General features: G+C 43.0%; 1 protein-coding gene and 1 long non-coding RNA gene across 6 annotated transcripts in view; one reads left to right on the forward strand and one right to left on the reverse strand.

The window, feature by feature from the left end:
• Robo1 (roundabout guidance receptor 1) overlaps positions 1 to 26,348 on the forward strand; it is a 1,048,129-nt gene that overhangs the window by 658,707 nt on the left and 363,074 nt on the right. For 3 of the 5 annotated variants that reach the window (XM_087576842.1, XM_087576841.1, XM_087576843.1), the window contains exon 1: positions 7,611 to 8,755. In XM_087576842.1, coding sequence (XP_087432968.1) covers positions 8,701 to 8,755 — 55 coding nt within the window. In that variant the 5' untranslated portion in view covers positions 7,611 to 8,700. 5 annotated transcript variants of the gene reach the window in all.
• On the reverse strand, positions 182 to 8,294 carry LOC148002469 (uncharacterized). The gene is made up of 3 exons (XR_015632896.1): positions 7,539 to 8,294; positions 2,841 to 3,148; positions 182 to 1,944 (listed from the first exon to the last, which is right to left on the reverse strand). It is a non-coding gene; the product is annotated as an uncharacterized LOC148002469 (long non-coding RNA).

The following is a 26,348-nucleotide window of genomic DNA, read 5'->3' on the forward strand; positions in this document are numbered from 1 at the left end:
TGACTAGTTCTTGATTCTTTGTTTCCCAGTAAACTGATCCAAATGAACAAGTCTTTCTACAGCCAGGCACTCAGTCATGACCTTATAGAAACCCAAGGAGTGGTACGTTGAATGAGATAAATGATTAAGCCATATATTGGAGAAAACAGTTTAGAAATATACAAACGAGTCTATTAAAGATGCACTTTTAAAAAAGATTTATTTATTTAATGTATATGAGTACACTGTGGCTGTCTTAGACACACCAGAAGAGGGCATCGAACCTCATTACAGATGGTTGTGAGTCACCATGCGGTTGCTGGGATTTGAACTCAGGACCTCTGGAGGAGCAGTCAGTGCTCTTAACCGCTGAGCTATCTCTCCAGTCCCCAAAGATGCATTTTTTGAAATAATCTATACACAGTGGGATAATACCCACACATACATGCATTTGATAAACATTTGAGCGTACGTTAAGGACCAGGCTCTGTCTTAGATGCTGGGTATCTGAGTGGAGAATATAGTCAAGAATCCCTGGACTCCGGTAACATCCCATGTTGAGAGGACCAGCCAATAAAAGCTAAAAGCAAATGGAATATGTCGTATCTTAGGTGGGGATAAGTGCTGTGAAGTCAAACGAGAGGCTTTTACTGAGCGTGGTATGGTATGGGCAATAAAGATGTGAAGTTAAAGAGCGCTTTGTTTTTGTTTTTGTTTTTTTAAAAAAAAAATCTGAGAAATTGTGATACCACTGAAATCTAAGAGAAAGGAGAACATGAATGCACCAGATTCAAGGAAGTGAATATTAAACCCAGGGCAAGGGAGTATCTCTGACACAGTGGTTGTCTGACTCATTTTAGCAATCTCGTGGAGACCTCGGTGGTAAAGTGAAGTAAGCGAGGCAGGAGAAAGACTGAAAGGGATGGGCCACAGGCCTAGGACTAACGGGCCTTGGAGCCTTCCTGAAGGGCTCATACTCCTAATTGGGTGTGGTGGTGGTGGGGTGTGTGTGGGGGAACTACTGAGCAAAGATTTAGTCTGTCCTGGGATTTAACAGGTTCCCTCTGGCAGCTTTATGAAGAATGGCCCACAAGTGCAATTATAGTGACTTCAGCTCATGAGCTGTCCCAGTAAAGATGGCTGCCTGTCTCTTTGTAACATGTGTTCTGGCAAATGTCCACAGTTTTGAAAGGAGCCGGGGCATGGATTTCAGGTGTGCGACAATACTGCAATGGTCTTATCCTATCAACCCAGTGATGTTTACCCAAGACCCACATTTTCTCACAATGCTTATTTGCATGTTAAAGGCACCGGGGAATCTCAGAATGTGTTCAATCCAAAGTCCCCAGAGCTTATTCTACCATGGGTCTCCCTTTTCCCATGTGCTCTGATTCAAAACAAGCTGGGTTCAAATATAAGCCCATGGCTTCTGGGCCATTGAACGCCGAGTTAATCTTTCACTCCCCTAACCTCATCTTTAAATTGGGAGAGCAATAACACCTCACAGGGTGAGAATTAGATCAGATAACGTTTGTAAAGTGCCGCTTTGATTAATGCCACTTCCCTGTGTCCTCTTATTTACATTCTTAAAAAAAAACCTATGAAAACGGAAGGTGTCCATTTTAGTGAGATTCATCGTGGTCAAAATGTAAGGCTCTACCACATAGGCCGATTTTACAATAACCTCAATGTCCTAACATGCAGAGACGCTCAGAGGCAACCACAATCACAACAGTTTCACAGCACAGTATCTTACAGTATCTCCATTCAATAGGCCTCAGACAGCTTTTGGGAGAGGAGGATGCATTAGTGGCATCATTGGGGTTCTCTCCCATCTCTGAAAAGCTCCACTGAAAGCCTTGCATTTATCATCACCAGTTCCTGGGACGTTTAAGACAAGCGGAAAGCAGTGATGCCAAGAGTCTTCTCTTCCAGGGCCCATCTGGTTTGGAGGCTGTACCTGTTCTAAATAAGAGAGACACATCAAAACATTACAGTTGAAGTCTGCCCTACATAAATATATAGAACACTAAATAGAATAAATGTAAACTTGTTTACCCTTTTATTAATAATACATATGGTGCTACTGTGATATGGGACTATGTCTCCAACCTGGGCGGAACAGTCAAACAGGCATCTTGGATTAGGATTTCAGATACCAAACAATGTATAGATTACCCAGCAATTTTGTGTAAAAATTGCTGAATAAGCTGTTCTTTCCTGAGGGAGGGTATCCGGGAGTACTCAGCAGGGTCTTCCTGCAGAGACCTTGCCAGACTGGCTCAGCAGAGCTGCTGGAAGTTGTGGAGTGCATCCCTGGCTCCCTTTGAAGCTCAGGTGTCTCACAAGGAAGAAAGCAAGGGAGATGTTCTGGCTTATAGTTTCCTCAGGACGCTGTTTCTCCTGATCAGAATACTCCGGTATCCCCAGAGAGAATCTGGGAGTTCTGTTATTTCCTGAATTCCTGCAACTGCCCCCATCCTCTCCAACTCCAGGAAAGATAAAATCAAATCAGAGGAAGTGAGAAATCCCTGTAGCTTTGGCATCTTGCCTGTCAAAAGTCCCCAACAATAAGACTGTTACTGGAATGCGTGATTTTCAAGTTTCTTCAAATGTCTCAAAGAGGTTCTGAGAGATCCTGAGTTTTAGAAGCCTCATAGGAGATCACAACTCAGCCAGGGGAGCTTCACAACCCACTACTCTTTCCTTCCCTCTCCTCTCCCTTTTCTGTCTTTTTTTTCTCTCTTCCAATTTTAAATCTAGCATACAATGTAATGGATTTCATTATGACAATCCCCACCAACATTCTCACTGAAGTGATCAGAACTGATTTTTTAATGTAAATGAAGACACACTCTTACCTTGATTTTTGTCTTCTGGCCAATCTGGAGGGAATCCTAGTTCTATTGTCTGTGGCCATTCTGCAGGGGAGGTCTTGGGTATGTTTCCTATGCAGGTGTACATGATACATGCATCCACTACTCTCTGTAGAACACATCGAGAGTATTTTGTGTGTTCTTTCAGGAACCTTCGTGTTCCGTAACGAAGTCACTGGCAAGTTGCATGATAAATCCATCTCCAGAAAGAGTCCAAGCTATCAATTCACCCAATGGCTCTTTGTCTTTTACATTTTGGGGCAGAGTCTTCTCTAGAGCCAGCTTTATTCTTGCTGTAAGAAGGAGAGTTAGAGCTCTTAGGTCCTGAGAATAGGCTTAGATTTGCACCTCATGCCCTCAGCATCTTTCATTTGCATGTGGCTGTCAACTCAGGGGTTGTTTGGATACAACTGACTGGGATGAGTGGGCAGGTGGAAGAAGAGTTAGAATCCTTTTCTATAACAAAAAACCCAGGATAGCTAAAACTATCCTCAACAATAAAAGGAATTCAGGGGGAATCACTATCCCTGAACTCAAGCAGTATTACAGAGCAATAGTGATAAAAACTGCATGGTATTGGTACAGAGACAGACAGATAGACCAATAGAACAGAATTGAAGACCCAGAAATGAACCCACACACCTATGGTCACTTGATTTTTGACAAAGGAGCCAAAACCATCCAATGGAAAAAAGATAGCATTTTCAGCAAATGGTGCTGGTTCAACTGGAGGTCAACATGTAGAAGAATGCAGATCGATCCATGCTTATCACCCTGTACAAAGCTTAAGTCCAAGTGGATCAAGGACCTCCACATCAAACCAGATACACTCAAACTAATAGAAGAAAAACTAGGGAAACATCTGGAACACATGGGCACTGGAAAAAATTTCCTGAACAAAACACCAATGACTTATGCTCTAAGATCAAGAATCGACAAATGGGATCTCATAAAACTGCAAAGCTTCTGTAAGGCAAAGGACACTGTGGTTAGGACAAATCGGCAACCAACAGATTGGGAAAAGATCTTTACCAATCCTACAACAGATAGAGGCCTTATATCCAAAATATACAAAGAACTCAAGAAGTTAGACCGCAGGGAGACAAATAACCCTATTAAAAAATGGGGTTCAGAGCTAAACAAAGAATTCACAGCTGAGGAATGCCGAATGGCTGAGAAACACCTAAAGAAATGTTCAACATCTTTAGTCATAAGGGAAATGCAAATCAAAACAACCCTGAGATTTCACCTCACACCAGTGAGAATGGCTAAGATCAAAAACTCAGGTGACAGCAGATGCTGGAGAGGATGTGGAGAAAGAGGAACACTCCTCCATTGTTGGTGGGGTTGCAGACTGATACAACCATTCTGGAAATCAGTCTGGAGGTTCCTCAGAAAATTGGACATTGAACTGCCTGAGGATCCAGCTATACCTCTCTTGGGCATATACCCAAAAGATGCCTCAACATATAAAAAAGACACGTGCTCCACTATGTTCATCGCAGCCTTATTTATAATAGCCAGAAGCTGGAAAGAACCCAGATGCCCTTCAACAGAGGAATGGATACAGAAAATGTGGTACATCTACACAATGGAATATTACTCAGCTATCAAAAACAATGACTTTATGAAATTCGTAGGCAAATGGTTGGAACTGGAAAATATCATCCTGAGTGAGCTAACCCAATCACAGAAAGACACATATGGTATGCACTCATTGATAAGTGGCTATTAGCCCAAATTCTTGAATTACCCTAGATGCCTAGAACAAATGAAACTCAAGACGGATGATCAAAATGTGAATGCTTCATTCCTTCTTTAAAAGGGGAACAAGAATACCCTTGGCAGGGAATAGAGAGGCAAAGATTAAAACAGAGACTGAAGGAACACCTTCAGAGCCTGCCCCACATGTGGCCCATACATATACAGCCACCCAATTAGACAAGATGGATGAAGCAAAGAAGTGCAGACCGACAGGAGCCGGATGTAGATCGCTCCTGAGAGACACAGCCAGAATACAGCAAATACAGAGGTGAATGCCAGCAGCAAACCACTGATCTGAGAATAGGACCCCCGTTGAAGGAATCAGAGAAAGAACTGGAAGAGCTTGAAGGGGCTCGAGACCCCATAGGTACAACAATGCCAAGCAACCAGAGCTTCCAGGGACTAAGCCACTACCTAAAGACTATACATGGACTGACCTTGGACTCTGACCTCATAGGTAGCAATGAATATCCTAGTAAGAGCACCAGTGGAAGGGGAAGCCCTGGGTCCTGCTAAGACTGAACCACCAGTGAACTAGACTGTTGGGGGGAGGGCGGCAATGGGGGGAGGGTGGGGAGGGGAACACCCATAAGGAAGGGGAGGGGAGAGGGGGATGTTTGCCCGGAAACCGGGAAAGGGAATAACATTCGAAATGTATATTAGAAATACTCAAGTTAATTAAAAAAAAAAGTAAAAAAAAAATAAGAATCCTTTTCTAGCACTCCGACTTGTACCTCTTATGAGTCCCTAATACCGTCGGCATACAAACTCTTAATTTAGATGTCGATTTTACTGATATTCTTAACAGAAACTTGACTTTTAGAAAACACTTCGATGAGAATCTCTAGTAGTTCTTTCCTGGTGGATACGTATTGTTGTCTCCCTAGATAAATTTTATCATTGACACCGGAACAAAGGAGTTTAATGGTGTAGTGTACTGGAATTGAAAAGTAGAAGTTAGTATTCATACACTTTCAATCTAACGGAAATGTGGTGGGTGTTTAAATATATCCATTTGAATGTGTATTGGTATTTTGTGTGTCTGTGTGTGTGTGTGTGTTTGAGTGTGTGTGTGTGCATGCAAACATGTATACAGGAACCTGTGGAGATCAGTAGAGAGCATCAGGTGGACTAGAACTTGAATTGCGGACAGTTGTCTGCTCATCGCAGGCTAGGAAGAGAACCAAAGTCTTGCACAAGGAGTAGGCACTCTGCCATGCAGCCATATGGTGAAATAGCTCCAGAAAGATCTCAGGAAAATTGTGAAGACTGGGCGATACACTTGGGAAACAATGTAATAGAATTCTGGCATGGGGTCTACTTTCTCAGACTGGGTATGTAGTGGCAGAGCCTGTGTTTAGCATGCAGGAGGCCCTATCTCACTGCACACACGCACACGCACACGCACACACACACGCACACGCACACACACACACACACACACGCACACGCACACACACGCACTACCAAATAAATGAACATAAAAGGATATATCCTTCACTAGATGGAACTTCAAAATCTTCATTTAAAATCCCCTTAGGCCACCTGGGGATTGGAGATTTTCATTTTCTCCTCCTCTCCTTCGCCATGCTAAGCTTATTTATTTTCTATTCCGAGGGTATCTTATCTTAAAAGTTCATTTTATTCCAAGGAAAATTTATTTTCTATGTTTCTCACCAAATATCTATTCACAGATACCAAATCGATGTAGGTCTCTTAGCATTTACTGCACATTCTTGCTTTCTGCTGCTGAAAAGATTCTGGTGAGAGTCTTTGAATTCTTATCTCAGCTTGTTTACTGAGTTTTCAGTCAGCTTTCTCAGGATTAAACTGTCTTTCACTTTCAGAGGTAAGGCACTGTTAACCAGGTTTCTTTTCCCAGACAGTTGCTCTGAGTTCATGGGCCGCAGCAGCCAGGACCAAGACGAGCACGTGGCTTTCTTTTAAACTTGTACTTTAGTTAGGTAATGCATACACTCAATTAAGGGAAAGCTAGAAAAGTACATCCATCCACACAAAATAAACCCAAACCCTCCTCAGCGGCCACCATGCCACCTGCCACAGGTGAAGGTATTAAGTACTCTTTTTGAAGCCATGTATCATAACTTGGAAGAGAGTAACTTATTAATAAACACAATAGCTATAAGTGGCAACAATTACAATTCATAGAGCCTTCAGCATATATTATATGGTTTTCATTGTGTCCTATGTAATAATAACAGAAAAGAAAAGAGCGAATTCGCGAAGACTTGTCTGTCCAATATCCCAGGCATGTTTGGTCTTGGCTAATTAGTTTACTCATGAAGTAGCCCAACGGGCCTCATTGTTTTTCAGATGAGAGAATAAAGTTGGTTTGGTCACAGGTACCTGATACCTTGGAACTTGGGGCGGCTCAGTGTTTTGAAATGCTGAGTTCATCATTGCAAACTTTAGATTATGGTAGCCTCTCCCATTTGTTGCTCTTATTCAACTGGTAAGTCTCTGATGTATATAAGCTACCAAGTTCAAGAGACTCCTCTGTAAACACAATGAGGTCCCCAAGACCCTCACTCCTAGCATTTAGACTTTCTACAGGACCCTCAGGAAGTTCAAGCAAAAGAGAATATCCGTGTATTGCTATATTTTAGATCATTCACACTTTCCTAAAGCCTCTTTACTGAAAGAGCAAATCAGTTTGTGTGTTTATTTATTTGTTTAATGAGAATAGGAGCGGTGGTGGTGGTGAGTGAACTTATTTGGAAGTTTACTCCAATTCCCTATTGCGGTAAAGAAGAGGTTAAGAGGGACCTGGAGGATTTTGAAGTCTTTGGTTTGGGAGGTTCCATTTGGAGAAAGGTGCAGGGGAGACTGGGATGCAAAGGGACCCAAGACAAGTTCTCATTCGTTGAGATTTCTGCTTCTGAGTTGTTGAAATCTCACCTGAGGGCGCAATTGGGCACTCCGGGCATGTGGATGGAAATATTAACACGCAGAACTTGTCTGAGCAGCGCCAGTGAGGGCCTGGCAGGGATCGCGCGTCCCCTTTAAAGGTTCCCGAGCCGGGCTGGAGAGGGAGGAAACCCGGAGCAGCAGGGACTGAGGGGGAAACCCACGAGCTGTCGAGCCGAAAGGAGGCAGCGTGAGAGCAGAAACTTCAGACGCTGTAGCTCCCAGCGGAGCTCGGGCGAGCCTCGGTAGCATCCAATTCCTCCTGCTCGCTCTTTTCCACCAACCCGGGGCCGCCCGGAGCAGCCTCTCCGAAGCTTCCAGGAGCACGGAGTAAGACTAGCCACCCGGGGAAGTTTAGGTTGTAGCTTGGTTCCGAGGTGTGTAACGCGCGCCCCAGTGGAGGCAGGACCCCGGACGATGCTGGGTGCTGAGCCGGGCTGGGGGCGTCCGGAAGGCGCGCGTGCATCTGCGGTCCTGTTGCGGTCCCTGGTGCCCTCCGCATCCCGCGAGTGATGGGAACAAGGGCCCGCCCAGGCAGCCGCTGTCGCCGTACCGCCCCTTCGCTCCCTCCTGGTGCGCAGAGTCACCCAGGCGCACCCCGTGAACCTCGAGACTGTTCTCCCCAGCTGCCGCCGCTACCTTGACTGCAATCGCCGCCAGAGGGGGGTGGCCTGCTACTCACTGGCTCTCCGGTAGACGGAGGAGCACTTTTTTTGGGGTGCATCTCTCCATTTGCTCTCATACCCCAACTTTGCAATCGCCGCGCAGCGGCGCCAGGGAACACGCTGTGGAGGCGCACGCCGGGAGGCTCAGCAGGACTGTGGAGGCAGGAAACAGCACAACTGCTCCTCGGTTTGGGCTCTTTGTTGTTCGCCTTGGATGAGCCTTGGAAGTGATTAAGCCTCTTCAGAAACCCGGGGCCGGGGAAGACAAACCTTGGAATTTTTCTTTGCAAAGGGCTCTGAAGGATTGACAAGCCTCCGGAAAGGTCGACCAGAAACTGCCCTGCAAACTCTTGGCGGATTGACTCACGTTGCTTATATTAAGCCTTTGTGTGTAGGGTGTAGAGTGTGTGGCTTCCATAAATTTGGAGATCTCCGCTTCTGCTCCCTTCTCTTGGCATGAGACTGTATGCAGGACCTATCCGAGGACAATGATCGCGGAGCCTGCTCACTTTTACCTCTTTGGATTAATATGTCTCTGTTCAGGTAACCTGCGCCCTCCTTCTTCACCCTTGATCTCCTTCGCTTGTCCCTACTCCACTCTTCATAATCGGACCCTGAATTGACTCTTGGCGAACTCTCCCTTCTCAGGCCAGAGGGACCTTCCCAGAACTTCTACAGGGAAAGGTTTCTAGTTTCGCGTTTGAGGTTGTCCCTCTGGCCTATCACCCCAAACTCTCCTGAAACATCCCAAACCTCTCGGTAGACCTCGGCCTTTCGCCAAGTTCAGGGCACGCCCAGCTCACTCTGGGCAAACGCCTGTCTAAGCACTTGGGTGGTAGGAGGCAGCGGGCTGTCCCCGAGTTTTGGTCTCTTAGGATGAGTCCAAATGAATATCATCCATCTGAGGGATCCTTGGGGGGGGTGCTGGAGTGGAGGGGCAAGCGACACGGGGTGGGGGTGGGGGCTTGTGATCCGCATTCCTCAGGAATCCAAAATCTGGTCCTCCTGTCCTCTATTTCTGAGCTCAACGGGTTGTTAGAAGTTGTTTTATGTAACCAAAGTCTGTAATTAAATTGGATTCTGAAGAAACTTGAGGAAATAACTCCTTCTCGTGGTAGGATATAAAGTAGCCACTGCGTGGCTGGGTTCAGGAAGAAAACAGGCGATTGCAAGTTTAGTTGCCTGGTAGTCCTCAGTGGCGAGACAGAACAGACTGCCTTAGTATTTGTAGGACGGAGAGTTCTGCAGCTGCAGATGAAGTGTTGGAAAGATGCAGCTTAAGAAACCTGGCCTAAGGAAAGGCACCGTGTGCTCGCAAACAGTTTTCCTGTGTCCCTTAAGGATCTTCAACTATGGATGACTGAACCATGGACTCCACTTCGGTTTCTTCCCTCTTGGTAGATTCTGGTTTCAATCATGGATCTTGTTTCAGTGCTACACACACACACACACACACACACACACACACACACACACACACACAGCACACACACACACAGCACACACACACACACAGCACACACACACAGCACACACACACACACACATACACACACACATACACACACACACAGAGCACACATACACAGACACACACACAGCACACACACACATAGCACACACACAGCACACACACATACACAGCACACACACACCCCCTCACACACACACACAGCACACATATACACACACACAGCACACATACACAGACACACACACACAGCACACATACACAGCACACATACACAGACACACACACACAGCACACATACACAGCACACACAGACACACACACAGCACACACAGCACACACCCCTCACACACACAGCACACACATACATACACACACATACACACACACACACACACACACACACACACACACACACACACTCCACCTTGGGGAATTATAGCCACATACTGAGGGAGCTTCAAGTTGCATCAGGGCCTAAAAGTTAGAGTCACTTAATTTACATAATTATGAAATCATTTTTTAAGCTAGTCTGAACATTTGTGGTCTGTGGCGATTCTTTATGTTTAGATCAAAGGTTTTACTTAAGCCAAGAGGCTACAAAAAGAAAAAAGGAAAAGGGAAAAAACAAACCCACAAGAGCTACATGATAGTGAATAAAAGCCTGTGAGAAGGCAAGCTTCTCAGAGACACTCCTTGGCTGAAAGTTGAAAGGCCCATTTGAACTCAGCTAAATAGGAAGCGTACTAAGTTGTTACTCCTTTGAAGAGAACAGAAGTTAAAATTTCAGCCCTGACTCTCTCACCTGTGTCACGGTGGATGGATGAGAAGATTAAATCAACTCTTTTTGGGGCCCTGTCCCCCGACTTCCAACTTCCCCTTTCTGTGTGGCAGCCTTTCTTCTCAGTTTGCATATCTAGGTGATGGAACACTTCCCCACCCCCTACCCAAAGCCATGGATGCAAATCAGAACCTCAGAGATCTGATCCATCTCCAGCGCTGTCTTTCCTCTGTCTCCCCTTAGTTTAATTTACAGCCTGCGATACCTTTGAGATTTTTTTTTTGTTGATTTCCCTTCTCTGTTAAAGTTTGTTCACGTGTGTAAAGGGAGGTGTCAACGTGATGAATGGGTGGAGGGGCAGATTACGGAAGATAGGGGGATAAGTGGTCATTAGTCACTGTTGGAGCTGAGTTTGTGTATGTTGGGACATTTTATCATGGCTGTAGATTAAAGATAGGGTCACACTAATAGGGTTTCACTGAAAGCTGGTCCTGTCAGCTGTCGAACCCTGTCTTCACTTGGGAAATATATCTGTGTGTGGAGGTGGAACCTTCACTCATGTTTAATAATGTGATCAATACTTAATATCTGAGATCCCAACCTGAGCAGATATGGGGCATGTTTAGAGTCTCGTGGCTGGCATGATTCCTGGAGTCTTCACATACTTTCCCTGGGAGCCATGGTTTTTGGAGCCCCTCAGGTTGCTTGTCCGATTTGCCAAGTCCTAGGCCAGAAGTGAGCATGAGCTGCTTCCCCCACACTCCCTTTAACCTGTAGGGTTTTTTCTTATTTTATTTAAAGATTTATTTATTTTATGTGTTTGGGTACACATTAGCTGTTATCTTCAGACACACCAGAAGAGGATATCAGATCCCATTACAGATGGCTGTGATCCACCATGTGGTTGCTGGGAATTGAACTCAGGACCTCTGGAAAGAGCAGTCAGTGCTCTTAACCACCGAGCCATCTCTCCAGCCCTAACCCGTAGCTATTTTATTTCTTTGCTACCTTTCACACACGGAGGTTCATAAGTCTGGATTTGAGCCCAGATCATTGGACTTCGAGGGCGACCTCATGACCCTGGACTGCTGTAAAACACCTCCATTGATTTGGAGGAAAAAAAAAAAAGCCTCAGCAAAGTTAGGTGACCTGGGTGTGGGCAAGACACCTGGTAAGGGAATGAATGAAGGTCTTGAAAGATTGTGTTTCTTGTTTTGCCTCCAGCCCAAGATCACAGTCTATCACTTGTTAATGGAGTGTATTTAAGAGAAATGTGGTGAGCTTAAATAAATCAAAGTGTACTGAGGGGATAAGGTGCCTTCGACAAGATTTAACCTGTAAAAGCATCTATTGGTTGTCAGTCCTTTTTTCCTCCCTTCTTGTTTTTTAATACTGGCTGCCAATTTAACAATGTCTACAGTTATCTTCAAAGAGACTGTAAACTCCATTTTGGTGTGTTGATGGCACATTGAGCATTAAGTATTAAGTTGGAGAGTGTTTGCTTTTCTAGCCTTAAAAAAAAAAAAAAAACTTCATGCTCTAAAAACACGGGACCTTTCTTCTGTGAAGCTAAAGTTTGGGGCATAAGGTGGGCGTTTCTTTGGCAGTCCATTTTTAAGGTGGAGTTATCTGAGCAGTTGTTATACTTGTGTTCTTGTCTACGGATCTGTATTTTGGGGATGAGGTGAGGGGCAGTGGCTTCCCTGCGAACAAAACAAAACAAAACTGCGAAGACTCAGGAACTTGCCACATGTGTTCTGTCACAAGCATCTTCTTCCTAAGCCCTTGGCTCAAACTTTCTTTTAGTGAGAAATGATTGAATTTCCTATCAAACTTAGGGTGAGATCTGAGTCAGAAGTGATGCGACAACCCCCACCGCTTTCTCTTTCTTCTTTGGGGAGGGGATGGTTCTTTCCATATCATGTGGAACACGGTTGGTTCACTGAGACAGGTCTTGCTTCCTTTTTTATCTCTCCCTCCCCTTCCCACTCTTATTCTTCCCTCACTTCCCTTCCTGACATGAGTTTTGGTTACTTTAACCCATGGTGATTAGATTTAAAGTTTTTAAGGTCTATCATTATTGTGTTCTCTCTCTCTGTGTGGGTGTGTGTGTGTGTATACGTGTGCATGTACACGCTAGTGTTCAACTGTCGTGTGTGCTTGGAAGTCAGGGTCCAACTCTCTGGTGTTGGCTTTTCCCTTTTGATGTAGAGTGTCCCTTTGCTTCTCCTGCGTTGTGTGCTGTACACTAAATGGCTGCAAGCCTCTGGGGGAGCCTCCTGTCTCTGATTCCCACACTCACCTCATGAGTTCTAGGATTACAGATGAGCTACCAAATCTAGCCTTCAGACGTGGGTCCTGGGGGTCATCTTCACACTGTCAAGCTTAGGTGTTTTAGCTGCTGGACCAGCTCGCTGGCCCGCATTATTATTTTTTAATTTTTAAACATACAACCTAATGCTATAACCCAGCCTTGTGTTGCAAATCCAACTTTGTGGATTGTAGATATAAATACCTAAATATTTTATGTCCTTAAAAAAAAAACAAACCCTCTCTATCCCCAAATAGGTTCTGTAACACATAAGATTTGTGGTTGAGCTGGTGTAAAAGTGAGTGTTTACCCGAAGACGTTTTTCTTAAGTTTTACTGTGACAAATGAAATGCTCTCATGTTGGAGTGGTAGAAAGTGCTCCATTTCAACCAACAGTGACTGTTGTTTACGTACTTTGTGGAGTGAGCAGATTTCAGCTGTAACAATGTTTATGATGGAAAATAGCTGGTTTCCAGGAGTTTGATTGGAAGGAAATGTAGGAAAATGTTATTTAATAAAGGTCCCAAGTGTTCGAGCCTTCAAATCTTAACTTCTGTGCTCATAAAAGGGCAAGATTGATGTCAGTTTCTCAAATATTATTGTCATATGTGATTGTGGCATATGCTCGTGTATGTGTGTGAGTGATTCTGACTTGGTGTGCCTGTTGTCCAGTGGGGGACATCAAGTGACCTACTCCATCACTTTCTGCCTTAGTCCTTTGAGACAAGTTCTCTCATCGAGTGTGGAGTGAGGTTGTCAGCCAGTAAACCCCAGCGGTCCCAGTCTAGGCTGTCCTCAGCGCGGGATTGTAGGCCCTGCCTTGTATTTTGTGTGGGTGTTAGGGATTTGAATTGAGTCCCTGCAAGCAAAAGCATGCCAGGTCATGTTCCTAGACCTTCAGTTCTTTAAAAAAAAAATTTCAGTTCTTATCACAGGTGTAAACCGCACTGATAACTTGATTTGTTTTTATTTAAGTTGGAAATTCTAAGGAAATCAAAGTGAGGCCTAAGGTAATCTACATAATATGTAAATTTGGGGGTAAGAAAAGGCAAAGAATAAAGAAACCCAAGTTTAGAGAAATGCAGTAGAAGATGATATCTATAATGTTTGTTTGCTTGCTTGTTTGTTTGTTTTGTTTGCTTGATGTGGGGGTCTCATTGAGGAGCCCAGGGTAGCTGCAATTCACAGAGATCAAATGCGAGGATTAAGACCTGGATCACAATATCCGGCCCTTAATCTAGTTAAAATACATCAGAAAAGTGTAGGGAGGGGACCAAGCCTAGTGGCAGGGTGCTTGCCTATCTTGTGCAAGGCCTTGGGTCTAGTCCCTAGGTACCATATACCATATACTAATTCACACACACACACACACACACACACACACACACACACACACACACACACACACCCCAGAGGGAGGATGGCACAGGTATAGAAAGTATAGTCCATTCCAAGTGGATCCAACTGTGTTCCTTGACCACACTCAGCAGGAGAACCAAACAGGGAGGACTGCGATCGCTGTGTTTGTGCTCTGCGTCTAGCAACTCTGAAGAATTAGACCTTTTACAGTTTATAAAAGTAAAAGCAATGGAAACTCACTCACATCTAATGCAGTGAAAGGCTCTCTTTCAGACTGCAGACTCACCCTTTACAATCTTGACTGCTTCCTGTGTGCAAAGGAAGAAGCACTAAGTCGTCGTCGCCGTCCGGGGCATCACACTTCTGCTTAGGGGAGGTCAATAAAGTGACAGAAGGGAAGAATTTTAAAAGGAGATTGAGCTCAGATTCTAGGGTGAGTTAGGGAACATCGTGATGACTTAGGAGTGTCTGAATCACTGACTTTCACTTACAACATTATGAGAGCCCCACGTAGAGGTGTTGTAACTCTCTTTATCTGTCCTTTGTAGTTGGGGAAGCATCATAGAGGAGTTAGGAAATATGGATGAAGCTGGGATTCGAACAAAGCTTGTTCCAAACTCTTGAAGAATGTATATTGTCCAGGTCGAAAAAGAGAAGGGAAGAATTTAAATTAAAAGAAAAAATTATGGCTCAAATCACCTTTTCCTTTACCCCATATGGGACTGAGGTTTGAACGCTTGGAACTCTGAAGAGGGGGAGGGAGAGCGCTATGTTTCCTGTCGTTAAGAAAATAGTTTTTAAACCTTTAGATCACCCAGAAAGAAACTCCATGCTTCACATCTAACTAGATTTCATTCTGCTTTGATCCCATCTGTGCTGCAAAGTAGGGGACTCAGCAATTGTCATAGCACGCATAGCACGGTCTGCTGGAGACACAAATGCATATAGATCCCAAGTTGTGTTTGGGAAAATGAATGCTGTTCTCTTTCACGCACTCTTCAGGAGAGAATTTTTTTTAACCCTGAATCTCAAGGCAAATAATTGGCACTTGTCAGGGAAGAGCCCGTGGAGAGACAATCATGTCCCCTGTGGTTGCTCTTACCCTCTGGGTGAGCGATGGGCTGGCAGTCATTTAGCAGTAGATGAGCCTTCTGGTTGATTGCTGTTCACAGATGACTCACTTCATGGTTACTGATCATGGAAGGGTTGAGCATTAATACCTGGTTGATCAGCTGGTTAGAAACTGCTTATGCATAGCCAATAAAGTTGCCATCCTGTGGAGATCAAAAGACCACCTCCTTTACAATTCTGGATTAGAATGGTTTCCTTTTCTCTACCTCCACTTTCAACCCTTTAGTTCAATCTTGCTGCTGACCAAGAGGAAGCCAGAAAGATTATAGTGTACAGGGAGGGAGCTTTGATCTCCACCCCTCTCTTTCTCTCTTGCTATTTCTAACATTGGACGGTGTCATGTTGCTTCCTTCATGGGAGAGCTAAGCCTCATTACCCATTGTCCAAAAGAGGCTTCTACAAATTTCCTTCCTTCTTTTTCTTTGGCTTACAGCTATCTTAGGAGAGTGTCTTTCTACCCTTAAAAATATTTTGAACACCATGACTGTGCATATATTTCTGATTTCATTCATGGCGAGAAATCCCACTGTGGCTACAGCTGTGCATAACTTAGAGTTGGAACAGAAGATCGTGCTTGTGCTTCACTCGGTTTCTTTGTGGGGGTAACAAGTATAGATGACAGCTAGTGAGCTATTTGGTCAAGTCTGGTGTTACGTAATCTATCGGTTTAATGCCTGTCTCCCAGTTTGACACTTAAGTGTAGTGTGGGAAGCACCAGCAGTGGATATAAGCAGACGCCAGCAGAGTGCTGTGCTTTAGTGTCGAGTGGGAATATGGTTTCATGCCAAGTGATTGATTTACATGTATTGTATAGGAAGAAGTCAGCTTTGATTTCTAATAAGGCAGTGTATTCAGAGGGTCTAATACAAACAAACAAACAAGCAAACACTACATTTTTAAAAAGTACCGTTAGTACCAGCAATTCAGTGTTAAACTTTTCTTTTTTCTTTTCTTTTGTTTTGTTTTCCAGACAGGGTTTTTCTATGTAGTCCTGGCTGTCCTGGACCTCACTCTGTAGACCAGGCTAGCCTTTGAACTCACAGAGTACGTTTTTCAATGATGCTTGTGATTGGATTTTATAAAGCATCCAGTTAGGTAGTCCTCTTTCCCATCTATACAAGGCCTGAGAACATGAGCCACTCTCCATAGTCAGCTATGGAGGGAACCTTATTGGGACATTCCCCTAAAATCCTAACATTATTTGGAAGAAGTTCTGTTTGAAACTATTAGGTGCCAATTTATTTTTTAAAAAGTGGACAAATTTATTTTCATGTTATGTGTATGCGTATGTGTGCTTCTCTGTTTGTTTACTGTATGCCTAAGGAGCCCTCCATCTTTAGGGCTCAAATCTCTATTGCTACCCCCTGCAGATTCTTCATTGAATTTGAAGAATAATATTTGAAGAATAAAATTGCTAGATACACCTTTTTAATCCTTTACAAATCATTCCTGGCATGTGCCATCTCCTGATTTAGTTATAAGCTTTAAGGACCACCTAGGAGATGATTTTCAGATGATCAGGCAGAGTTCAGAGTTTGCTGCATGGGAATGTAGTTAATGTCCTATTTTGAAAAAACAAAACAAAACAAAACAAAACAAAAAACCCCACTTATCCTCATTTCTGGACTGTAGTAAATAGGCACCAGAACCCAGAGCTGAACTCTGCCTACCAAGGCAATGGTGTCTGTTATAGTTAGCGTCAGTTGTCAAGTTGATTCTGTCTGGGGAAAGGAATTACCTCAATTGCATTGGCTGTGCACAGATTCACGGAGCATTTTCACAATTATTAATCAGTCCACTGTGGGCAACACCATCCCTAGGCAAGTGGGGATGAGAAAAGGAGCTGAAAGTGAAACTGCAACATTCCATCAAGCTGAGTTCTGCCATGGTTTCTGCTTCAGGACCTGCCCCATGGTTCCCACCTTGATAGCTTGCCCTGGCTTCCTGACAGGATAGAATGCAAACCTGAAAGCCAAGTAAACTGCCCCCTCCCCATCCCCCTCTCCGTTCCCATTTGGTTTGGTCAATGTTTGATCCCAGAAACAGAGAAGCAAACTTGAGCAGTTCACAGTGTTCTTTCAAGATTGTGTAGCCTTAGATAATGATAGTGAGATAGACAAAGTTTCATAATCTCATCTCCTACCTTAACCTGTATTCTGTTAAGTTTTCCCTCTTTAGTGTATGTTTAAAAAAAACAAAACAAAACTTTTTTTTTAAAGTAGCCATGGACTAACTTCTAATTTGGCTCAAACAATGCATCTATTGCTTTTGTATGGCACTAAACCCATGCTTTTAGTTGCATGGACCTAAGGCTGATTTTGGTTATTAAGGCTTGGCTTAGAAGGCAGATTTATCACGCCGAAGGATCTATCACTGAAATGGTGTTTGCTCATGTAACAGTGTGAGTTAAAGCACATTTGTACACGTTAACTCCGCACCTCAGGGTACCTTTAAACTGCCTCAGCTTCCTGGTTTGTGAGGTATTTCAGTCACTCCAGACCATTTAACTAGCAAGTTGTGTGTATGAAAGTAAACTGCCTCATAGAGCGGGTGCGAGATTAAAGCTCATCCGTTCCTCCCTCTCTTATCTGGAGAAGCAAAAGTTCTCCAGCAAGCTGTTACGAAGCTGGCCACTCCAACTTTTCTAAGCTAATAAGCTTCTTCAGTCACAAATTTCCTAAACCTAAGCAGATAGCAGGACAAAAGGAGAGAAGCCACGCCTTCATGTAGACGGCTCTGTATATTAGAAATGTGTTTGTTCTCTGAGGTCTTTGCCTTAATGTCTGTGAATTCTGATTGGATAGCATGAACGTAACTTGTCATTAGCTTTAGTGTGACAAGAGAGGCAAAGTAACTAGAATGGGTTGTTTAGTCTTTAACTGCTGGGAGGTGACCACTCTTTAGATATATATAATAAATATTCTTTCACATGACAAATACCCAAGCATTATTCATTAAGTGATTGATTAAATGATGAGTCGATGCAGGGATTGCCCAGTTCTGTACACTGAATTGGATGGACAGGGAATCAATGTCGAGATCTCTGATAAAAAATAGTAGCATTGAGAAAGTCAGAAGTTGGTTAGGTGTTGACATCTACGTGGCAAAGTGCTAGCGCGTCTTACCTTCTCACTTCTAGCAGCTCAGTTCAGAGGCAGTGTGTGCGCTGCCATTCCTGTTAATCAATATGGAGTGGAGGTGGGGACAAGTTAAGCTCATCATCGGGCAGCGAGTTGGAGTGAGGATTTGAAACCAACCTGCCTGCATCTGAAGTCTTGCTCTCTAGTGTTAAGCACTTTGGGATACATTTATTATATTAAGATATGTGGGCTTTCTTTGTTTTTGTTTTTGTTTTTGTTTTTGTTTTTGTTTTTGTTTTTGTTTTTGTAGGGAACTGGGCCGTGATGCCAACTTGTTGGGCATCAATTAGGTCTTTATGCTTCCTGTTCACCTTTCCTTTCTGCTGTCAAATAATGACTTCTATAGAGAAGAAAGTACCCTGTTATTACATGGCAGAGATCACACACTTAAGTTATAAACCCGGCATGGCTGTGTAAAGTTCAGTCCTGTCCAGTTTGAGGAATAAAGTTGAAAAAGTAAGACCCACACACGTTTTATGACGATTCCATAGGTTCACTGAAGCCAACCCCCTCACCCCCGGGATTGATGATCTTGTAGAAATTGGTCATTGAAGTTGAGTTTGGAATGAAACTCTTTGTTGGTGATGTTACCCATGAGCTGGTAGGAAGGGTGTTTCTTTTGGTGAATACTTCTCCAATGTCAGGTTTCTAAGAAAACAAAGAAAAATCTAGCATTAAAAATACCCCCAGATGGTGGCACACACCTTTAATCCCGGCACTCAGGAGGCAGAAGTAGGTGTATCTCTGAATTTGAAGGCAGCATGGTGCACAGGGTGAGTTCTGAGACAGCTGTCTGAAAAGAAATTTAAACCAAAGCAAAAGAATGAAGAAAACAAAAAACCCCCAAAAACAAAACAACCAACCAACCAAACAAACAAAAATGACCCCCCAAAACAAACAAACAAATAAAAAACAAAACACGGTCTTTACAGGTCAAACCTGAGTGAGTCTGCAGTCTTGAGAAACAGAGGCATGATTATTAGCACACTTTCAGACGCCTGCAATGTGTTTCAGAAACCTTATTCTTTTCTGTAGAAAGGAATTTTCTGAACTACGTCTTTTTGGCCATGACTCTCCCACTGCTTCCTAGGTCTGACTTCCTCCGCTCGCCTTCGTGGTGCCCCCAGTGTTATTGCCAAAGGTGTAGATGGGGTCATGTATTTATGAGTTCCTCTGTGTTTCTTTAGATTTATGAGTTGACATAAGGCTTAAAGGTAGACTGACTGTTCGTCCAGTCTGTGTAATAAATAAAACAGGAACAAGTCTGAGGTCTGAGGCACTCTCCTTCCTGAGACTTGGATTCTTATACTAGAGGTCTTTAATTAATCTTTTATTTTGTAAATATTTATATATTTATACATTTGCATGTATATGTATGAGCAAGCATCTTCCAGGGTGGGATGAAGAAGTTAGCATACAGTTTATATGAGTCCATTCTCTCCATTACGGTATGAGATCTGGGGATGAAACTCGGGCTTAGAACCACCCGTTTTTCCCTGCTGAGTCATTGCCCTGGCTCCTCCATAAGGCTTTTATTCTATCTTAAAATATATTCCATAGTAGATTTCTACCCGTCCATTCACGGTTTGCAGTGTGTCGTTCCTTCAATGACACTAGTTCATTAATTTACTTAGTTTTTATTTTTTAGTGTAATGCATGAGTGTGTGGTTGTGTGTGCATGTTTACATGTATATAGAGAGATAATAAGAAGTGATTAGATCCCTTGTGATAGCTATGGGGTGCTGGGAACTGAACCTGGGTCCTCTGTAAGAGCAGCGAGTGTTCACAGTCCACTGACTGCCTCTCCAGTTCCCTGCTTGTTTATCATTGATGGGATTTAACAACACTGTTTCGTTCATCTTAACCCCATCGGCCCATTAGAGTTCTTTTAAACTTATTATCACTGTCACTGTGTTTGGGTGTGGGGGTGTATGGTGTGTGTCACCGTGTTTGGGTGTGGGGGTGTATGGTGTGTGTCACCGTGTTTGGGTGTGGGGGTGTATGGTGTGTGTCACCGTGTTTGGGTGTGGGGGTGTATGGTGCACATGCGATGGTGCTCGTGTGGAGAGGTCCAGAGACTTTATAGATAGACTTGGTCCTGGGACTCTGACTCAGGTCATCCTGCTCGAGTGGCCTCACATGTGCTCCGTCTGGATGCTCAGGTGCTGTTCTTAATGTGTCTGGTGGCCATCTTCCTAAAGATAGCTTGGAAACTCCTAATTCTCATCATTTGAAAATATCTCATTTTTTAACTTAAAAACTAAAGAACATACAGCTTTCTGTCTTCTACCATACCTTTCATTTTACACAAAAATTCTAGCATTATGTGGAGTCTAGGATTTTTTTTTTCTCTTTTAAAAAAATGGATCCAGTGTAGCCACGCTTTCAAATAGTTTTCAGAGAAGTCATAAACCCTTTTAGTCATTCTCCCAAGTGATAAATGAATGGCATAGTCCTGCCTAAATGATGATGTAACCACAATGGAGGTTTTGAGAAGGAATACGGTCCACTGCCCGCCACTCTTGTGGCTCCAGTATACACTGCCTTTACTCCGCATGGGCTGTTGGAGGGTCCACCTTCCTGGTCTTTGGCTGTCCTCATTGTCATAGCTAGTTGGATGGTTACTCGGAATGGCTTATTTATTTAACCTAAAGCTTCTGCTTCTGTTGGGCTCTATTTACGCTTTACAGACTGTATTTGTTGAGTGAGGGAGAGTCATCATCAGCTGTCCTGTTTGTGTTTATTCTTTTGTTTTAAGGCAAACAAACAAAGAACACAAAACCCCAAGTGCTTGATGAGCTAGGAGCAGCCCCTCACCCCCCACTGAACTTAGCAAATAACTCTGGTCTTGACTAAGGAGAGAGGTGATCAACACCCTCTGATGGTTGACTGATGGCTGTTAAGACATCATTGAATTTCAGGCTAAGAAAATACATTAAGGAAGACAGAAGAAAGAAAAGTAGGGAAAATTGAGGCTGCTGCAAAATGGAAAAAAGCCATGTCCTTGGAAGAATTTATTGCAAGTCCTATCTGAAATCTTGGTTCCGCTTCCTTTTGTTGTTTGTTTACAGATCATTAGCTAGTTGACAGAAATATTATCATGGGCAAAGCTTAATCGACAAGGTCAGGAATCCGTTCCAATCAAATATTAACCAGAAATGAAAATGAAGCACCCCTGAAATAACTTGTCAGTGAACGTGTGATTTAATTTGTGAAGTATTGATTTATACACGGTTTTGAAGACTATATCTAACATTTCTGTGAGGAATCTTGTGCATAATTCATAAAGCTTCCACAAATAAAATGTGGAGGATTTCGTTAAGCACCATACATGCTATAATTTGCTCAGGTGGTCAAGATAGATCACAGAACGACACACACAAGGAAGCTTTCAGTAACTATTTCCCTATTCTCCCAACCATACCTAGATTATTTCTTGGTAGATGTAAGTAAATTCGTTGTATGTGCAGGCTTTTTTTTTTAAATTTCATTTGTTTCACTGCAAAGTGCATGGGATTGCTGTCTGTGTCTGCACAGCTCGTCGTGGGGGGAATAATATGGCAGGGTCCCATCGGGGATCATTAGGGGCATTACTCATGTAAGACATCTATCAGGGCAGCTCTCCTCATGCTACATTCAAGAGCTGCGGCTCAGGCATAATATGAGATGCTCACAGGCACGAGGCAGAGAATCACATCTGAGTGGGAGAAGGTCAAGGCACGGGCAGGGAAGAGGTTAGAGGCAGTAATGTGCCCTGGGCAAGAGGAGCAGATGCATTTGAGGCTGGAAGCCGTGGCTGGCATCCCATTGTCCACAGGAGGCATGTTTAAAGATGAGCATTATCCGATGCTTTGACAAAATAGCCTGCCAAGAATAACGGACTCTTCATCACATGAAAGGGAGGCTGCGATCTCCACTTTCCTTTGGAAATTATTTCTGGAGTTCAGTTGCCTTCGTCTTGCCGATCTTTGTCAGCTCCGGGAGCATACCTCTGTTCCTTCGATTTCCTTTGTACAAATGCTGCTTTCTTTGCGATCACAGACATAGTGGATTTGTCTGTCTTCTTATGAGACTATACCTGTGTTTGTATAGGCATTGTTGATGTTGTTGATGAGCAGATACATCAGAGCTGCTTAGTTAGGGAAACAGCCTGGGCCTCATGGGTAGTCTTTGGATGGTGGTTTAGTCCTGGGAGCTCTGGCTGGTTGGTATTGTTCTTATGGAGTTGCAAACCCCTTCAGCTCCTTCAATCCAATGGGGCCCCTGTGATGTATTTCTATGGCCTCACAGGGGTATAGTGAGAAGGAACTGCTTTGACTCCGACTAGTTTCTTTCTCTTTACTGGCCACTGAGAGTCTGTCCCCCCAGGCTGCGGGCAAGTTGTTCCTCATCCGTGAAATGCAAGCATGGAATTGGTTGATGTTCACATTGTTTCTAGAGTTCAGGTTTGTAGTCTTTTAACTCAAAGTCAACCCACAAAGCTGACTTCTCTTTCGCTGGGTGTTTCCGTGGTGCACGGTGCAGTGATTTGAAAAGAGCAGGGTGTAAAGTTGTGAGTTACTGCCCACTGGTGAGTAGTCCTCTCCTTCAGCAGATTTTATCACCTTTCTGTTTCCTTATCAGCAAGATGGAAGTAAGAAGGGGGCTGCTTGGTAAAAATTCTATGCAAATTAAATAAATTAGCATATGCAAAGTGGTTAGAATTGGCTTGACCTGTTTGGGTGTATATCTCAGGTGTGAAGTGTTACATTATTATTGAGAGTCTTTACCACATTCTTTTGAAAGATACTACTTCTTGCTGTTTGAACAGAGTATGTACCCTTGTTTACCCAGTCCAAACTTAAAAATAAAAATAACTGTTGCTTAGCGTCTGTGTGGTCAGACTCAAAAAGACCGAGGAGAACCAACAAGCACAGTGGCAAGTATGAGTATCTTTGAGAGAAAATTCCAGGTTCATTTGACAGGTCAGAGACAGATGCATTCCTGGGCAGACTGCCATGCCAATTTGATAGCCATTTCTATACAGTAATGAAAATATAATATTGTTTATACTGAGTAAAAATGCCAGCAATTAAAGACTGTATCAAGTTTCCTTTCTACCCCACCTCCAATTTTAAAAAAAATGTTAATGCTTCTAAGAGGATTAAGAGATTTGCAATTTACTGTGAATTATTTTAATCAGATTAAGAATCCTCATTTATTCGGAGCTCAGCTTTTTTCCACGTGGGGAATGGAGGTCTTCCTTTCTGCAGCAGGATTTGGGCCTAGCCAAGGTAGTTGGTTGTAGGTAAACGGGGTGACTCGCTTGTTTACGGAGTCATTATCACCTTTTGTGTCTGCCTGTCTGTAGTATTGGTCCTATCGCTAGCAAATCGTGTAAACTTGGTTATACTACTTTTTTCTAAACCTTGTTTTCTTACCTGCCAGTTGGGAGAAGATACAAAAGGTGATGATTTAAAGCGCTTTCTCCATTAAAACACATTCAACTATTAGTCACACCTTCAGTTCAAATGTGGATATAGAAATCGTTTCCTGGAGTCCTCACATTAATATATTGAAGTCTAATTTAGTAGGATATGTTTTATTTTAATGAGATATAATGATACCATATGCTTATTAATGGAAGCAGTTGTAAATTACGCTACCTACTAGACTATTCAATGAAGGCATATTGTCCATTCAGGAAAAAAAGAGCAAATGGATGCTTTGTTGATTTGTTTAGTGGAGGGGTCTTTGTCGCCAGCATCCTAACTTGTACCACTGAGTTACAGCCCTCACCGTGTACAGATTTTCTCTCCTAACTTTAATGTACGTATGTTTAATATACATGTGTTTCTATTTCATCCTGTACCTTCATGTGAATGTGTTTTCCAGGAAATCTGCAGGATATTGAAGCAGTTTCCCTTGTATTTTGGTTAATACCTGGTAGTAGTCATCTGAGATAAGTTTAAGAGGGGAGAGAAAAATTTCAGATGTTTAATCTCATGACCAAGCTAGACTCTTGTTTTAGAATGCTGCTGCTCGTCTGTTTGGGATGCATCCTCCAATGTCTGTGTTTGGTCCCAGGTCAGTGCTTCTCCTATGCCTATCTTAGGGTTTTTCCAGGAGTGTTCATGGTTACACTCTCAAGGAAGCTTTCTCTGCCTTCCTGGGTCCCAGACCCTCCCAGTGATACCAACTAACTTACACAGTTACACAGACTGATGATGTCAATGCTCTCTGTATCTAACAGAGAACCAGTTTAAGGAGGGAGAGACGGCTCAGCAGTGAAGAGCACTTTCTACTCAGAGGACCAGGGTTCAAGTCTCATCACCCACTCGGCAGCTCACAACTGTTTGATACGTTGGTTCCAAGGGACCCGGCACCCTCACACAGACATACATGCAGGCAAAACAGCAAAGCACAGAAAAAAATTAAAAATAATAAACGGTTAAAAAAAACCTAGAAAAACAATGCATCTTCACTATCCCCAAATCAAATAGAGTAAGCCTATATTCAGTAATAACTTCATGATCCTCGATGGTAACGCGTTTATCATAAATGTGGTAGGAAAGAACTCATAGTGTTTGCGTTTGCTTGAATGTCAAGGAGACATAGTTAAATATTTCATAGTTTCTTTTGGGGATCTACAGTGTTAAGTCCTATTGAAGTTATAGAAACATCTAGAGCACTTGAGCACTTCAAGTCACTTTTAAAGTTCCTTCAGATGCCTGCTTGCTAGTTTACTAAAGCTGCCTCATAAATAAAATGAGACATGTTAAATACTTTCCTCATTAGAAAGGCTGTTGTAAAATGTATTTAGTTTAGTGTGTGTGCACGCACATGTGATGGCAATCATATGTGCGGAACCCAGACAACAACTGTATGGAGTTAGTTTCTGCTTCTACTTTTGCATGGATTGTGGGGATTGGGCTGGTTTAGTGCGCAGTTCCTATGCAGAGCCATCTCTCCAGCCCTCAAAATTCTCATTTTAGAATTGTTTACAATATTTACCATTCAAAATTACTTTCTCACCAGATTCCTGTTCTAGCTCAAGAACTGCTGAGGCTTTGGTACAATAGAAACAAATTTAGCTATTGTTACTACACTCAAGCTTCATGTTGTCTCATTGAATACATGAGGGAGGTATATAAGTCATGAGAATGTGTGTGTGTGTGTGTGTATGTGTGTGTGTGTTTGTGTGTGTGTGCACACACACAGACACATATGTGCACACAATAAATATAAATGTTAAAGGAGAAAATATGCTTCTTTCCAAGGAAAAGGAGCATAGAGACAATTTAAATAATATTGAAAAACACTCTTCCTCTTTTGTCTCCCAGTTACCCGTAAGAATGAGCAAAAATATATTAAAGCATAGAGAAAAGACATTGTGCTGGTGGGGCAATCTGAAGCCTCTTGGGATTGCGGTAGTCACCTCCTAACCTGTTCCACACTCTCAGCCTCATCAGCAGTAGATCGAAATATTTGGAAAATGAATCACATTTTCCTGGACAGGCTATTCTCGCTATCATTATTTCTAAGGTAAAATAATGTGACCCCTCTTTGCATTGTGTTTGGGAATACAGGTAATCCAGAGAATTTAAAATATGGCCAAGGATGCTTGAGGCCACATACAATGTGCTTTCAATATTTAGATTAAAAGCAACTTTGCACATCTTTGGATCGAGGTATCCTTGGAAGTCCTGCAGCCAAATTCCGTCTGGTCTTGAGGATGAATGTAGTTAACAGATCTGGTGCCTATGAAAATATTTCTCACCAAAACAGTGGGCAGAATATGAGGGGTTTCTTGCTCCAAGTCAAGACTGAATTTCACTGTGTGGTGAAGGAAAAATATTGCGTTCTTAGTTTTTAGGTAGGGAAGAGAATGTTTATTTGAGTGGCATAGAAAGATTTCCCAACCCCTAGACTGCTTAAGATTCTTCAGATATTGGAGGGGAGGG

The sequence above is a fragment of the Rattus norvegicus genome, chromosome 11 (genome assembly GCF_021556685.1).
Source record: "Rattus norvegicus strain SHRSP/BbbUtx chromosome 11, alternate assembly SHRSP_T2T, whole genome shotgun sequence".
Classification (NCBI taxonomy): domain Eukaryota; kingdom Metazoa; phylum Chordata; class Mammalia; order Rodentia; family Muridae; genus Rattus; species Rattus norvegicus.